Genomic DNA, 16,104 nt, shown 5'->3' with positions numbered 1-16,104 from the left:
GGCTTAAATAATTACTGAGTTTTGAAAAATGACTTACACATCCATTATTTTTAGATGTGCACACTGGATAGGAATCAATAATTTTGTAGCAAAGGAAAGTCCTGCACAGAAGACATTTATAAAAACTCTAATGAAGGCCAGAAGGGAATGTGAGTTTGATGAATTCATTCAATAAATGTCTTATGTGCAAGTGTAGGGTGCTAAAATCTCTTTTTTATATGAAATAGTTAGAGACTAATTCAAAATTGAAAATGTTATCACTCCAACTAAAAGCTTCCATGTTGTTTTTCTTCAGAAGACTGGAAGATTTTATAGCTGTCTCAGAAATAGCACTGGAGGAACAGTTTCAGTCCATAGCTGGTGACATTAGTTAAATTATATGTTACAGTAGCTTATCATAGACACAGAATTAGAGCCATGTCTATTCAATTAAATAAAACACCAGTCATATTGATTCAACTCTTTTTATTGGATTTAAGGATATGTGATTAGTTATTGGGCAAGGAAAAGATTTAAGTCTAGGCATGTTGGAAATCACAGGGTACACATGATTGTTCACGGCTCTTCAGCATGGTGAGTTCAGGCAGCTTATGCAGCCCTGGCCAGACCCACCCTATTCTGGCCTCTGTCGAAGATGGAGAAGTACTGTCTGATGAAGACATCACCCAGGATCCACAGGCTGCTTCCTCCATTGCCAAAGCCACTATGGCAGCCATAGTAAGACTATGGGGGGTTTTCAAAGAAGAATTTCAGCCAGACAGTAGGCATAGTAAAATGAGAAAATATTAGTCCCACTGGGAGATAAACAGTTACCTGACGAACGTAGGCAGAGCTTGGAAGGGTGAATTCCTGTCCCTGGATGTGGAAGGTCACATCAGGCATTTGGCCAATGTTGTTACAGCTGACCATATCCTGAGGGAGAGAAAGTAAAAGGGATGACATTATATCAGAATTTGATTCACTCTTCCATTTTTAACTTGGTTGAGCTGTATTTAATGTAAGGCTCACTCTTCCATTTTTAACTTGGTTGAGCTGTATTTAATGTAAGGCTAAAGAAATCTTTTTCAGTCAATCATCCTGTCTTTTATTGGCACTTACGTTTCCGTTCTGGCTGTAAGCTCCCACCACTTGGTTGATGTTGCTGATGCTGCTCTGAGGTCCAACAATCNAGCTGTATTTAATGTAAGGCTAAAGAAATCTTTTTCAGTCAGTCACCCTGTCTTTTATTGGCACTTACGTTTCCGTTCTGGCTGCTGTCTTTTATTGGCACTTACGTTTCCGTTCTGGCTGTAAGCTCCCACCACTTGGTTGATGTTGCTGATGCTGCTCTGAGGTCCAACAATCAGAGAAGTGCCAGTGTCCACGATAGCCTGGCAACCGCCATTGCAAGCAACAACCTGGCCATTGACGGTAACACTGAAAGGGATACACAGTAATGCGTGCATCAAGCAGATATCAAACACTTTTGCAGACGATATCAATTTGGTTTGGCTAAATTGCGGGGGACGCGGGATGCTGTATCTGTGGCTTTACCTGTCCACTGTGATCTGCCAGTACAGCTCACTAGAGAGGGGGATCCAGGAGATGGAGCCAGAGTAGTGGTTGGGGTCAATTCCTCCAAAGGTCACCACACTGCCGCTGTTACCGTTACTACGGAGAAATGTGTGAAGTTATTGAAAAATGTACTAGAAATTAGTTGCTATCTTAGTATAAGTAAGTAGTAGGATACTGCAAAGCTATGACTGTCCTTACGAGCTCAGGTACACAGAGAACAGGTCCTGGCTGACCAGGCCCTGCTTCATCATGTTGTCGAAGACAGGTGTAGCACCGGAAGCAGACAGGCGTGGGTATGCCAAGCCCAGGATACCATCAGCACGCATGTACTGCATGAAGGGAGCCTCACTTGTGCTCAAACCGAAGATCTGATTCTGCACAGCGAACCCACCCACCTGACGGACAAACATAAAGAGAGCACAGGAGTGTAAGACCGTCTTAAATTACAATGGTATCTTCTATTGCTTTTTCTTTTTTAAAGATATTCAATTGTAAATGAATCTGGGTACCTCAATGTCTTAAAAGTGGTTAGACACAGTGATAACCATTCTGTTAGAACTGTGAATAAAAATCATTTTCTGATTAAGAGTGACCCGTTATGCTTCTGTCTCTCACCGTCACAGTGTCGTATCCAAGGAAACCAATCATGCTGCCGGTGCCGTATTGGATCCTGAGAGAAGCGCCGTTTTGCCTGTAGGTACTGCTTAGGCCGGGGTTAAACTTGTCATGGTTGTCTAGGAAGGTAGAGATTGTGAAAAAAAAACATCTAATTTAAATTTGCTGTTACAGCGTGAATTTGAAAAAAAAACATCTAATTTAAATTTGCTGTTACAGCGTGAATTCACTTTTTTTTTTTTTTTTTTTGATGTGCACTTTAGCAGGAGTCAAAAGAAAATGATGCAACTGACAGTCAAAACAATGAAACTACAGTAAGATATTTAAACAGTTAAGCAGCAAAGAAGCAACAGACCTATGCAATTGCTATTCGAAAATGTACAATGTCAGATACAAAGCAAATTTATAAAAGTGACACAGAAAAGCTCCCAGGGACTGTGTGTCCTCTGGAAGATCTTGACCTCTCATCCACGTATAGCTATCTCAGGTTCTTATCCCCTCACCCAAAATTCAGCCGAAATACTAACCAGGGCTGTAGAACTTGAGTCTGGTCTTGGTCTCAAGTCCAGCTTGAGACCACTTTTTTGAAGTCTTGCACTTGTCTTGGTCTCAGGCCTTGTTGGACTCTGTATTCTCTTGGTCTCGGTCTTGGCTATTGAGAACTTATCCAGTTGTTGCTGGCTGCTGATTCAGGTTAGGTTGTACAGAGCATTGGCTGGTTCTACCAACATGATGCAGGAAAAAGTACCCCTCCCACTGCTTCTTTCTCTTTGGCACTGGCCCAGTTTTGGAAGCAACACTGACTCTGAGCCCAGCACTTGCTGCCACAGTCTGCTAACCGTAACATCACTCACAGCAAGTCACTAGCTAGCTACACCAGCTAACATTGGATGGCAAAATTTCCACAAATTCCACCATAATAGAATTTATTTTACCAACCACAAAGAACGGGATATCATATCAGTTAACATACCTGCAGAGACCTGTAGTAGTCCTTAAACTTAAATTTGGGCTTGACTCAGACTCGACTGGACCTGGTCTTGGAGTTGACTTGGGCTTGATTAAGCACTGGACCTGGTCTTGGAGTTGACTTGGGCTTGATTAAGCTGGTCTTTACAACAGCCCTGATACTAACCATACTCACTCTTGAATGCTTCTAAATCCTATCTTAGGAATATCAGACCACTCTCTCCCTACCCATGGGATTTCGGTGTCATCTGGTTTTTCCTATATTCAATGTTGTTTAGTTTGAATAAGCACCTGGTTCCCTCAGGGACCTTGGTGGTCAGCTGAAATGTGCCAGCCTTCTGTGTGATCTTGTATCAACTTTAAATGCCAGTCAAGACTGGCAAGACTTCAAGAAATCCCTAACCCTAACACTGACAGGAAAGTCTTGCAGTCATTTTAGATAACCAGTGCAAACTGTTAATGTTGAAAATACCTTCAATGAGGGAAGTAAGATGGCAAAACATTATCAGAATCTAACATGTGTCTAAATGTTTCATGTATGTGCATGTGCAGTTTTACATACTGCAGGCTGGGCTGCTGCAGTAGGTGGAGGGCACCCACAGGTTAGATGAGCCGGTGTCAAAGACGACCTTGAAGGACTGAGGAGGAGTTCCAATGGAGATGATTCCAAAGTAAGCCAGCTGGAGATGAAGAGGAGATACCAGCATTATTCATGATCAAAATCAGCCATTCATTAAAGTTTGTCTGTTCAAGCTTTAGCAGCTGTTACTCACATCAGCATCGTTAGTCATGGACTGAGTGCCCACGGCAAAGCTATTATCGAACTTGACCATGGGGTTGTATGGGTACTTGAGCCTGTACTCCTCCCATAGACCCTGCTCCTCCAGGATCTCCCTGGCTGTCTTGCCCTTCTCCAGAGGGACCCTAGGTGTTACCAAAGGGAACAACTTAATTCTGTAGCTACATTTGTAAGCCTTTTCTTGATCTGTTAAAGTTTTTTGCTGATGTATTCGTCCTTGTAATCCTCTCAGTACTCATATATTAGGACATTACAGAGAAATTCTCCTGACCTAGCTGCCTTTACTGAAACTCTGATTTACTCTTGAGCACAGTACATACAGTTTACATAGTAGGAAAAATAAAAAACAGCACTGGTCAGGCTGACTTACTGGACGAGGCACTCTGACAGTGCCACCATGGCACACACAACAATGGCCCACTTCATTGTCTCGGCTCTGCTGTCAACTGTGTAAGAGAAGGAATTTCAGTCGTATTTAGCTCATGTCACTGAGGTCGATCACCTCACAGAACCATTCGAACTGAAATACTCCAATAGTAATATAGTAGGTCTACTGTGAGTATACTCACCTGTGGACTCCAAAACCTGGATGCTGACAGACAGACATGCATCCTCTTTTATACAGGTGGACTTACATTTTATAATTACACAATGATAAGGCAAAACACGCGAACAGGTGATAAGTAAAGATAAGTAATGCACAAAGTAATCGTTGACCTTAACACAATGTCAATTATATGATTAAGGAAGGAACACAAACTTTTGGATAAAGCTTTTTGGATAACTTTAGTGCAGTATAATATTTGTGTTCATATTGAAGGTGCTAACCACTGAAAGAAACAGCAAGGTTCTCTTAGCAAAGTCAAAAGGTGATATGATGATGATGGAATGATGTTCCTGATACGACTCTTAAACATAACAACTTAAATTTAAATATTTTATTGTGTATAATACTTACATTTTGTGCATATTTAGTTTTTCTTGTATACTTTCTATACGTTCATTTTTTAAAAAAACTTTTTCCTTAGCATTTATGTACCCCAAATGCTATTACGCTACTAATAAATCAGTATGCTTTGTTTTAAATATCAGTTCTTTTCTTTGGGGTATTTGCCATATTTTTGTAAGTATGTTATGTGTATATATTGTGTTATGACAATATAACGTTACATATATAATGTTATATATGTTATTATATAACGGGAAGAAAGTTTTTTGTTACTATGGGAGATCATGTATCAGGGATATATGAATTACCGTTTGGTGTTGCTCAGGGTAGCTGCCTTGGTCCTCTGCTTTTTTCATTGTACATGCTTCCATTAGGTGACATCATCAAAGAACATAACCTCAGTGACACCCAACTTTATATTTCACTAGACCCAAGTGATGACCAATCCATCTGTCATCTAACATCTGGATTGGCTGCAGTAGACATGTGGATGCAAACCAATTTTCTTAAATTAAATGGTGACAAAACCGAAATCTTATTAGTTGGTCCCCAAGCAAAACGGGAGATAATTCTACAAGAAAGAGAGAGCATATCACCCCAGTTTTAGCTAACCTTCACTGGCTTCCAGTATCTTTTAGGATTGATTTTAAAGTGCTTTTACTTGTTTTTAAGGCTCTTAATGGGTTGGGACCAGCCTACATTACTAATTCTTTGTTGTTTTATAATCCTTGTCGGCCTCTTAGATTGTCTGCTGCTGGCTTTTTAAATACAAACTACTCTAATAAGAAAATTGGCAGCTCAGCCTTTTTTTTAACTATGCACCAAAATTATGGAACTCACTACCCAAGGATATAAGAGATACAAGTTCTGTGAACATTTTCAAACGACAATTGAAAACTTATTTATTCAATATTGCTTTCAACTAACTGTCACTATTCCCTGGTTTTTATCCCTATCCTTCACATTTTTTATCTGCTTCCATGCATTCTGCTGTTTTACTTTTATCTTTTACATATGATATTGTTCTTGGTTTCATTGTGCAGGATTTGCACTTGTCTTTTTTTTTTTAAATTGTACTTGTCTGTTTTTATTTTGTTGTAAAGCACTTTGAGCTACACCTCCCTGTATGAAAGGTGCTTTATAAATAAAGTTTATTATTATTATTATTATTATGACAGAGGAAAAAACAAAAACTGCATATCATCTAAATTTGATTGCATTGTCCGTGTACATTCATGTCAAACATCTCACACATTTAATGTCATTTCATTTTAAAATGGCAAAGACCTACAAAGGTGTAGGTTTTGTTTCAACATTGGGTGGTAGGACAACTATAAAACAGGGGGTTTGAGGTCCTCCCCCGGGAAATTTTAAACTTAACTTCCTGCATTTTGGGGAATTTTCATGCATCAACTTGTGCCTTCTCTGCATCCATTTAAGGTGGCAATGTCTTTAATTTTGTTAAAGTAAATGTCCTCCACTACTTTAATGTTATTATCAGGGGATGGTGGCATATGTGCATGTTCTTAATATTGAGGGAGACATGTTCCCTGCATCCTCCTCAAAATCTTAGACTTTGAACAGCACAATCAGTCACCTTAGCAAGATGTTCCCAGTAGTAACAGTGTTTGCTGCTATGTTATCACTGTTTACTCCAATATCAAGGTCTTTTCCTTTAGATAAGTAATCATATAAATTACTGCTGATAAACCATTCATTGAGCGGTGTTACTATTTAAACTAAACACATTAATGAAACACAAGGGTTCACAGTACTGTTATAGTAGAATACCGTTTTCCTGGTATAAATAAAATGTTTGAGGAAATGAAACACACCCAGTTTCAGACCATAAGGTCACTTGTCTTTATTCGCCTGTGGATTAAAATATCCAGAGTCTCTTTTAAAAGTATATCAGCATATAACTGCATTTACAGGTATGCAACATTGTGAGGAACAATACTATGTACAAAGAAGCAGTGAAAGTTCAATTTTTTCCAAATATTACATTCATTACTCCCCGTTCTCTCCTTCTTCACTTACAGCGTGAATGGTCAACAGGCTTAAATAATTACTGGGTTTTGAAAAATGACTTACACATCCATTATTTCTAGGTGTGCGCACTGGATAGGAATCAATTATTTTGTAGCAAATGAAAGTCCTGCACATAGAACATTTATAAAAACTCTAATGAAGGCCAGAAGGGAACGTGAGTTTGATGAATTCATTCAATAAATGTCTTACAGTATGTGCAAGTGTAGGGTGCTAAAATCTCTTTTTTATATGAAATAGAGACTAATTCAAATTTGAAAATTTTATCACTCCAACTAAAAGCTTCCAGGTTGTTTTTCTTCAGAAGACTGGAAGATTTTATAGCTGTCTCAGAAATAGCACTGGAGGAACAGTTTCAGTCCATAGCTGGTGACAATGGTAAGCCCAGAATTGGTTGCAGTGTATGGAGGAATATCTTTCATGGTACTCCAGCATTTTAGTATTGTACTCTCATAAAGTTTTTGGACCTGCCAAAATGGTCACAATCACTGCAGCAGAGTCCAAGATATCCTGATCTGAAGTCCTCATATAGGTCAAGCAGCAATTGCATTTTTTTTTTATTTTTTTTTTAGTTGACTCACTCTGATTGGTAAATGCCCACGTCTTTTACACTTCCTCACCCCTAGATGCCAACTAAACAGAAAAAAATTAGTGGTCTTAAACCCAAGCAGAGATACCCCCGATGACATACTCTGGGGTCTGGGGTTATCAGAACCACTGATGACAATATGCAACTATTTGAGGCTGAGTTTTACTCCTTACAGAGATGGGACCAAGTCAGTGTTTTGCAAGTCAAAAGTAAGTCTCAAGTCTTGGCACTCAAATCCAAAGTCAAGTCCCAAGTCAAGACTGACAAGTCCCAAGTCAAGACTGACAAGTCCCAAGTCAAGTCCCAAGTCCTAAACTTTGACTTTCGAGTCCTAAACTAGTTATACTGTAATGCACTCTTCACCAAATGTAATGCTAATTGAACAACAGCGTAATCATATGTTAATTCACAGAAATCATGTATGCTTTTTAAAATTTGTATTTATTTGTTAAAACAAGTTGTTGTGTCTACATCTGTAATTTGCATGTTTTGCATATTGCAGTTTGTTTTTGTTTTTTTGGACCACCACATAGTTTTCATATCCAAACAAAATTATCTTTGGTATAATTTTTTCCAACTGGCGCTCTGTCATGTAACATTAGTCCTTCAAGGTTCTCTCCTGCAGGAAATGAATTGAAATTAATTGATTTGTGTCTCTCTTTGTAAATAACAAACTTTTTAATCTTTGGGGTTGGAGGAAGAAATCAAGTATTTCCTAGTCAAAGAGCTCATGTCCAGGTGAAGTCACAGGTCGCTGGTGTTAAAGTCCAAGGCAAGTTGCAAGTCTTTTTTGACTTTGTCAAGTCTGAAGATATCCAATTTTTGACAAGTCATGTGACTCAAGTCCTCCCCTCTGACTACCAAGACAAGTAAATTGATCTTCATGTGCAAAATCAGAGGGCTTTTATTACTACCTAAATAGCACCTGCTCGCAAACAATGAAATCCTCAAACCAGTGTTTCATTATGTAGCTCCAAAGCAGCAACAAATACAGTCCAAGAATTTGTAGATGCAAATCACTAGAGAGATCCGATCAGATACAGATCTGTCAACTAGGTTCACTCTCAGTGTCAGCACATGGTCAATCTTGCTCAGTCCAAGCCTTCCTCTTCACAGGGACCCCGTCACTGATTTGCCACCTTACCCCTTCTTCACTTCTGGGTCTGGTGTTAGTGAATGCTAGATATTCTACTCCTTTGCCACATGGAGCATCTCCACCTTGGGCCTGGAAGATCCTCTGAGCTGCATCAGCTGAATGTGAGCTCCCAGAATGCCAAGCTCTTCTCCTGGGAAACCCGTCATATCCAGGAGGATACAAACCACCAATTCCAGATGCAAACTTGGCGGTTTCAGAAGTATGGTTTTCACTAGATGCCTGAGGCTGGAATGATGCTGAGTCAGACTCAGAGTTGGTGCTACGTGTACGGGGAAAGATGCAGACTGATGCAGCAGGGGAGTGAAGTGTGGCAGGAGTGAAAGAGAATGAGGATGGAATGGAGACTCGTGGCTTGGGGTGAATAAGACCTGTCCTCCTGAGTCTTACTTCTCCTGTTTCCCTTCCTTCTCCTTCCAGTTCATTTGGCTTTGCTGACTCTCCGAATCTTTCTACACCTTTGTCCTCATTACTGATCCACCTCTTTCTCCTTCTTGTCTGAGCCTCTTCTAGTTTCATTTCCAGGTTGTGAACATCCTCAGTTATCTGATTGACCTGATCAAAACGAGATAGCAGCGCACTGACGCAGGGCAGCAGGCGGTCCAGGTAAGGCTGGACATCGAACCCTGGCTCAGACATTGATGAGTCCTCAGACCTCATTGAGAGAGCCGAGGACAGGGGACAGGGGGATGAAAATGAAGAAGACAGGGAAGGAGAGCGTGAAGAGGGGAGGGTGGAAGATCGGGTGGAGAGACGGGATTCCTGTGAGGACCTGGAAGGAGGGATGTCCATACCTTCAAACTTCACCCTGTGCCTGAACTAGAGAGGAAAATGTGTGGAATCAGCAACATGTACAGACTTTGAAAGTTTTACAGGACAACTAATGCCTTACCTACCTCTTTAGCTTTGGTGAGTCCCATCCACAGCTTAAGTCTCTTGACGAAGAACTCAACCATCTCATAGTCCTGAGGTTCAATGGTTGGACGGTACAGCTCAGCCTGCTCTGTCCTTAAGGACACAGCAACAGAAAGCAATGAAATTTAGGCTAAATCCACATGAATACATTAATGATGCATTTGCATGTAGTGTCCACATTATTCTGGTGTTTTGGAATCCCCCTTTAGTTGGAAAACTGTGTTTTAGTCTGAACAGATGGAAACAGAGACTGCAGACACCCACGTTCACTTCCAACTTGGGTCTTATCAGTCACTACATATCAAGCCAAAACATTATAGCTAGGTCGACATACCTTTTGTAATTTCATCCTCCTTGTATGAGTATTCCTTTCCTATTGTCACAGCTTTTTTCAGCAATAGATATCATTCCCAGTACCGCTCTAATATGTGCCATATTTGCTTTAAGATTTCCAGCCACTCCCAATCTACGGCTTCTTCCGCCTTGACCACCTTATACTCGTGTTACTTTCAGTAACAGTTCCACTTGTCGTTGGTCCAAGCAAAGACTTACTCTTTGCAATTGCTGTTCTTCCTCCGCATTTTTCCCCCACAATATTTTCTGGTAGAGAATCTGCTTCCTGTTTACGATTGCATGTGCATGCCCAGTGTACGTGAATGGTTATGTGATGTGTGTTTCCAGGTTTATAAGTATGGGCGGAGATTAATTCTGAAATGGTGCTAAAATGCTTGTGTATACAGAGATAATTTTCATTTCAAAATGCTGTGTAAAAATGAAAACATATTAGTGTGAATGCAGCTCTACTTGATGCATTTTGTACCCTACCCAGTATTATCCTCTCGTTAGCACTCTGCAAAAGGAACATTTGAGGTGTTAGAAGCAATCACCCTCTCAATTCAGAATGTTCATTGGTGGGTGGCATGGTGTTTCCAGGTTCGAACCTGCTGGCCAGCTTGGGCCCTTCTGTGTGGAGTTGCATGTTCTGCCCATGTTAGCGTGGGTTTTCTCCAGGGTCTACGGCTTCCTCCCAGTCCATAGACATGCAGGTTGACTTTAAATTGCCTGTAGGTGTGAACGTGAGTGTTGTCTGTCTCCATGTGTCAGCCCTATAACTGACTGGCAACCAGCCCACCGCTACTTTAAATAGGATAAGGGGTTTACAAATAATAACTGGATGGATATTCATTGGTAAAATTATGATCATCTGATTTTAATCCTTAGACCTTTTGATAATCCCCTGACATTTTCTTGACCTCCACCATGAGGTAGACCTTTGTAGTTGTGATTGATATATCTGAACACCTATTGAATGGATTGCCATGAAATTTGGTTTGGCATTCATCTCACCCACAGGATGAACTGCAGTCACTTTGGTGATCTCTTAACATTTCACATAGCGCCATTATCATGTCATATTTTAAGTTGTCCAATTGGTTTATGACCAAATCTCTGCAAAACTAATGACATACCTGTTAGCCTCAGCTGCACTTTGCGCTCAGTGCTAATTAGCAAACGTTAGTATACTTACATGCTTGACTGAGAGTAAACATCAGCAGATTCACAATGTCATTGTCAGCATATTAGCATACCTCACAGAGTCTGTATAAACATCTATTTGTACATGAATTTTTAATGTTTTTAATATGTCTTCATGTTGATCAAGTGTTGTGTAACTCAGGTTCTGTCTGGGGGTGTGAGCTCAGGGACACTTTGTGTCAAGCTTGGAAAGACTGTAAATGTGTCAGTGTTGTAAAATTTACAAGATAAACTTTACATCTTGATAATAAAATGGTAATAGTGGGGTAATTGCTTGATAATAAAGAAGTAATAATAAGTAATACCATGTAATTGTCAAAGTAATAACCATGTAGTAGCTTTGTATTAACACTGTGTATTAACACATTTAAAGACAGCAACAAGGCCAAACGATTTAGTAACAGTATATTAATATTTTTGTATTGATTTTTTTTTTATTATTATTAATTTTTTTTACAACAGGGTTATTTGGGTTGATGTTTTCATAATATTATAGGCTACTATCATTGTAATACCTTCAAAATGACATGAAAATTATTAAATGTCAGAATTTGTCATTACCATATTACAGTGCTGAAATTCATCATCCCTCATGTTCCAAACATTCCTTTTTGTTTCTAGGCACTACACAAGTTATGTCTAATCCTGTGGCTTACTACCTGGAAACACTTGTGTCCGTTTCTGTGTAATTACCATGAATCAGGGCTGCAAAACATTTAACTACCTGCTTCTATTTAATTTCATGGTAATATTAAATTAGAACGCCGGTTAATTCTGTAAATTACTTCATATTACTTTGGTATTACCTCTTCATTATTGAACTATTACCCCACTATTACCATGTTATTACTGAGCTGCACTATAAAGTCCTCCCCAAGATTTTGGTAAAATGAGGAACTTGTCATGTTAGATAAGGATGGACACTGGAAGTTTGGGTTGCACCTAATAACGTATAACTTTTGACATTGCAGTGCTGGGATTTTTACCCACATTTCCGTCCAGCCATGCTACTGGTATTATCGTGTATATATATTGTGTACCTGTATGTATGGATGAGAACAGCTCCACAGAGTCTGGCCAAGAGCCAAACACCTCCCCCCATCAGTAGAAGCCCATATAGAGGGCCCAGGACTGGGTGGACCCTGCATAGTCTTTGAAGAGCCATCCGGCCACGCAGGATGGACAGCACAGAGACACCTGTCTGATGTACTGACAAGAAACCTTCCACCGAATGGGAGAAGAGCTGAAAGAAAGACAGAGGCATATCAAATACACTTCTTCTTTATCAATATTTGATTCTGCTGAACTCTTCTTTTTGTACCGTGTTTCCGAGGTGAGTGCAGAGCAGCAGCAGCAACAGCAGCAGGACAGTCAGAGCCCACAGCTCCCTCCAGGCTCTCTGCAGCACTCTGCCTAACACCACCCACCTCCGCACAAACCTCAAGGTTCCCAGCAGCTGGGACACACAGAAATGGAAATGAGTAGACATTTAGTAGAGTGGGGAAAGCTGTGGACCAGTAAAGAGTTGTATAATGATGAACCAGAGCTCTCATTTACCTTTAGAACAAGTAGAGTGAGCAGGACAGCCGCACACTGAGAACACCTCTGTGCCAGAACAGCAGCACTGTGGAAGTTGATGAAGCTGTCTAGTTGGGATCGAAGCTGAATGACACATACAGGTTATTGTAAAAGGAACACATAGAGTAGCCGGGTTTTTTTTTTTTTTTTACTTTTGCTATCATTTTCTATTTAATTATAAGCATGTCCCTCAAGATATGCTAATCTTACATATAAGGATAAGGCATTAAGTGAAGCACTTACACTGACTTTTTCAAAGCAGGCTATCAGACTTCCACTAATTGGTCAAATATGGACTCCTTATGTTAACATATATCAAGGGCCTGTTCAATTGGCACTCACATCGGAGGTAATCTCAAAGGATCTTAAAAGTTTTCAGTTTTCATTTCCTACCTTGGAAACACAGAGAGTGGCCTCAGACAGGAAGCAGAATTGCAGGATAGCCGTTGCCAGGGACAACATCGCCAGCAGAATCTGGACCCAGTGCCTGCATTGACGCAAATACTGGGCACACTCAGTAGCCATAGACCACAGCTCTCCGAACAGTATGAGGAGAGCAGAGATGAGAAGGACAACCTGCAGTATAAAGCATGTGGATTTTATTACAAAATGAATTTTGAATCCCTTAAAATATGTATCAAGAACAACTTCTTTTCTTTATGTAGGCCTATATTAATAGTTCACAGTGTGGCTACTAGTTATATTACTTTCACAGTAAGTTACTGTATCATTTTTACAGTAAATCATTGTGAAATGACAGCTGAGTACTGTGATCTAACAGTAGTTATGCCTACATGCAGTACACTCCTGTAGAATGGCTACATTTAAATGTAACCTCACATTTAAAGCCCAATACATTACTGTGATATAACATTATGTTTAAAAATGATTGTATATAACGGTAAATTTACAGTAAATGTGCATTTATTACTGTGATTTAACTGTATAGTCCTGTAGAAATACTGTATATCAATGTAATCTCACAGTTAAACTGTGGTCCTGTAAAATTACTGTCACTCGAGTTACTAGTTACCGTGAGTGCCACCTGCAGGTCCAGTCCAGAGAAGGATGAAGGGATGAGGAGCGGATGGATAGAGAGAAAGGGGGTGACTCTCTGTGCCTGAGCCCACTCTAGTTGTATGGACACACACACAAATAAACCAGACTCTCTGTGGTAGTGTGTGAAGTCTATAGAAAGGGTCTGACACCTGGGATGGAAATGGGATTTAAAAGAAAAAAACACAATTAGCTAGCATGATTTGCTGAATAGATTTTTAACATGTTTGCTTCTTAATGACTGTCACATAAGTATATGTCTCTTAAAGTGACGGCTGAGAACCAAAAAATCCCATCAGAAGATTCAGTATCCCATGTAAAGTATGTAAAACAGTTTGGTAATCTAAATGAGAAAATTATAATGTATTATTATTTTATTGCTCCATTTGTTCCTGAAAGAAAAAAAAAAGTTGCATTGCTTTGTTTGTTGGCAAGTTTTAATAGGCTGGCACGCCTCATTATTTTCAAAAGAATAATTCATCTTTTCCCGCTCCCAGAGGATTGAACAACTGAAGAATGAAGGTATTAATAAATACGCACTCAGCATGTCTTGGAGATGCAGTCACCTCGCCGTAACTAATCCACTTACTGTTTCTTGCTCCAGTCTGCCATGTGCAAGTCAGCTAGGAGCTGGTGTGTGGTTACGCTGCTGTTTCCTAACAAGACACTTGTTGGAGGACTGAGAGTGTGTGTGTACTGCAGCCGCGGGGATGCAACAAGGCGCAGTGTTGGGTTTTGGTGTAGGTGTGGCACCAAGGTGTGGTTGATCCACTGCTCTGCATCTGACCAGCTGGATGAAGAGACAATGGACATTAGCATGGGACTGTGCGTGTGTGTTTGTGTGTGTGTGTGTGTGCAAGAGAACATGCAGATATATATACAGATGTGTAATGCATAATATCAGAACACATTTTCAATTTAAATTTTTTAATTTTTGAAAATTAAACTTTAAAAAGTAATGGACTTTAGGTCATGAGTCTAATGTGTCACCATGGCAGAATTAAGGCTGCACCAATATATGCACAGACTTTATAATGACATCACTAGTTGACTGAATGATATACATGATGCACATGAAATAATTTACAATACACATATTGCAGTTCTGTTTGGGATGTATTTGTTCATAAAGAGGCTAAAATGATAGTTTCTGCCATCCCACATATTTCTTGATCTACCATTATCTGAACCATCAGGCAGCACATGCTTGTTTAATATCTGACGTAGGGCCGGCACGATATCAGATTTTCACTATATGATTATCATGGAAAAAAGAGATTGATATTACCTCGATATCTACTGAAAAAAATAGAATCATGCCATCAGTCAAATTCATGCATTTTGTCTTTTTTTAGCAATTGAATTCCACTCAAAATACAAGCATAGGGAGGTGGAGAGAGGGTCCGTAACTATAACTGTATAAAAATGTACAAAAAGCTTAATTACACCTAATGGATAATGAAAAGAAAACCAGATGCCATAGGGAGGCAAAGTGAGAACAGAAATAATTAGAGAGACACTGAATAATTTACACTATATTATCATATGTGTATTGTTATTAAACAAAACATGATGAAGCAGCGTTTTGTTATCATGCAGCACAAACCTGGAATAACCTTCCAGATGATGTTAGACAAGCCCCGACTCCGAACACTTTTAAGTAAAAGCTAAAAACATTCATTTTTTAAAACTGTAAATCATTAAGGGATTAATTTTACCATTTATATATTTTTTCAAACTCTTTTATTGTAAATTTATATCCTTTATTATGTTGTATATTTCATTGCTCTGTAAAGCACTTTGAATTGCCCTGGTGTATAAAATGTGCCATGCAAATAAAGCTGCCTTGTCTTGCCTTGCCTTATAAACATGATATATTTCATTTTTTAATACCCAGGTTATCGCCAACAGTGGTATATTGTGACACTCCTAATCAATAGTTATAAAGTTTTTGAGCTTTAATGGTGCATTATCTTTATGTACTAGGTCCTTGTCATTTTAGACCTTGCAACAGATTTAGAATTTCTGACTTTGACAACTCCTAATAGTAATATCAAAGACACTGTGGTTTACTGTAGTTCATTCCACCCATCTTCCTCCCTGCTAGCACTTCAAAAAGATACACTGAGTGAGTAACAACATTTGATTTTTTTCATTTATTTTTTTGTTCACAACCACCTCTGTCACCGATGGCATTCACATCAGTAAAGTTGCTCTGTACCTGTGTACACTTGCATCATCATCTACGTACGTGACAGTTGTTTGTGTTTGTTCCACGTTTTTCTCCTCACTGACTTGGTCAATCCATGTGAAATTTGGCACAGTGGTAGAGGGTCATGGGA

The 16,104-nt window shown here is 39.5% G+C and overlaps 2 protein-coding genes across 4 annotated transcripts in view; both read right to left on the bottom strand.

Moving 5' to 3' along the window:
* Positions 1-511: 511 nt before the first annotated feature.
* LOC126399536 (pepsin A-like) lies at positions 512-4,363 on the bottom strand. Its single transcript, XM_050059564.1, has 9 exons — positions 4,308-4,363; positions 3,912-4,062; positions 3,701-3,818; positions 2,170-2,288; positions 1,753-1,949; positions 1,534-1,650; positions 1,275-1,416; positions 814-912; positions 512-723 (listed from the first exon to the last, which is right to left on the bottom strand). Exons 1-9 carry the CDS (start codon positions 4,361-4,363, stop codon positions 589-591), a joined length of 1,134 nt encoding a protein of 377 aa, XP_049915521.1. The 3' UTR covers positions 512-588.
* A 2,368-nt stretch (positions 4,364-6,731) lies between these two features.
* pkd1b (polycystic kidney disease 1b) overlaps positions 6,732-16,104 on the bottom strand; it is a 34,968-nt gene continuing 25,595 nt past the window's right edge. For 2 of the 3 annotated variants that reach the window (XM_050059544.1, XM_050059545.1), the window contains exons 35-42: positions 14,352-14,552; positions 13,740-13,914; positions 13,100-13,282; positions 12,686-12,790; positions 12,450-12,584; positions 12,169-12,371; positions 9,574-9,685; positions 6,732-9,496 (exon numbers count right to left, since the gene is read on the bottom strand). In XM_050059544.1, coding sequence (XP_049915501.1) covers positions 8,606-9,496; positions 9,574-9,685; positions 12,169-12,371; positions 12,450-12,584; positions 12,686-12,790; positions 13,100-13,282; positions 13,740-13,914; positions 14,352-14,552 — 2,005 coding nt within the window. In that variant the 3' untranslated portion in view covers positions 6,732-8,605. The remainder of the gene's footprint in view (positions 9,497-9,573; positions 9,686-12,168; positions 12,372-12,449; positions 12,585-12,685; positions 12,791-13,099; positions 13,283-13,739; positions 13,915-14,351; positions 14,553-16,104) is intronic. The other variant, XR_007570906.1, reaches the window with a different exon arrangement.

Source organism: Epinephelus moara, chromosome 13 (genome assembly GCF_006386435.1).
Source record: "Epinephelus moara isolate mb chromosome 13, YSFRI_EMoa_1.0, whole genome shotgun sequence".
NCBI lineage: Eukaryota > Metazoa > Chordata > Actinopteri > Perciformes > Serranidae > Epinephelus > Epinephelus moara.
The sequence above is the reverse complement of the archived record's forward strand: the minus strand, read 5'-3'. Positions and strand labels throughout refer to the sequence as shown.

What these genes read in the sequence shown, in the direction of transcription:
- LOC126399536 (XM_050059564.1), bottom strand. Translation starts at nt 4,363, where the DNA reads ATGAAGTGGGCCATTGTTGTGTGTGCCATGGTGGCACTGTCAGAGTGC. An exon ending in TGGCAGATCACAGTGGACAG is followed by an intron (nt 1,417 to 1,533) that starts GTAAAGCCACAG and finishes TATCCCTTTCAG; the next exon opens with TGTTACCGTCAATGGCCAGG. An exon ending in GCTCTGCCTACGTTCGTCAG is followed by an intron (nt 724 to 813) that starts GTAACTGTTTAT and finishes AACCCCCCATAG; the next exon opens with TCTTACTATGGCTGCCATAG.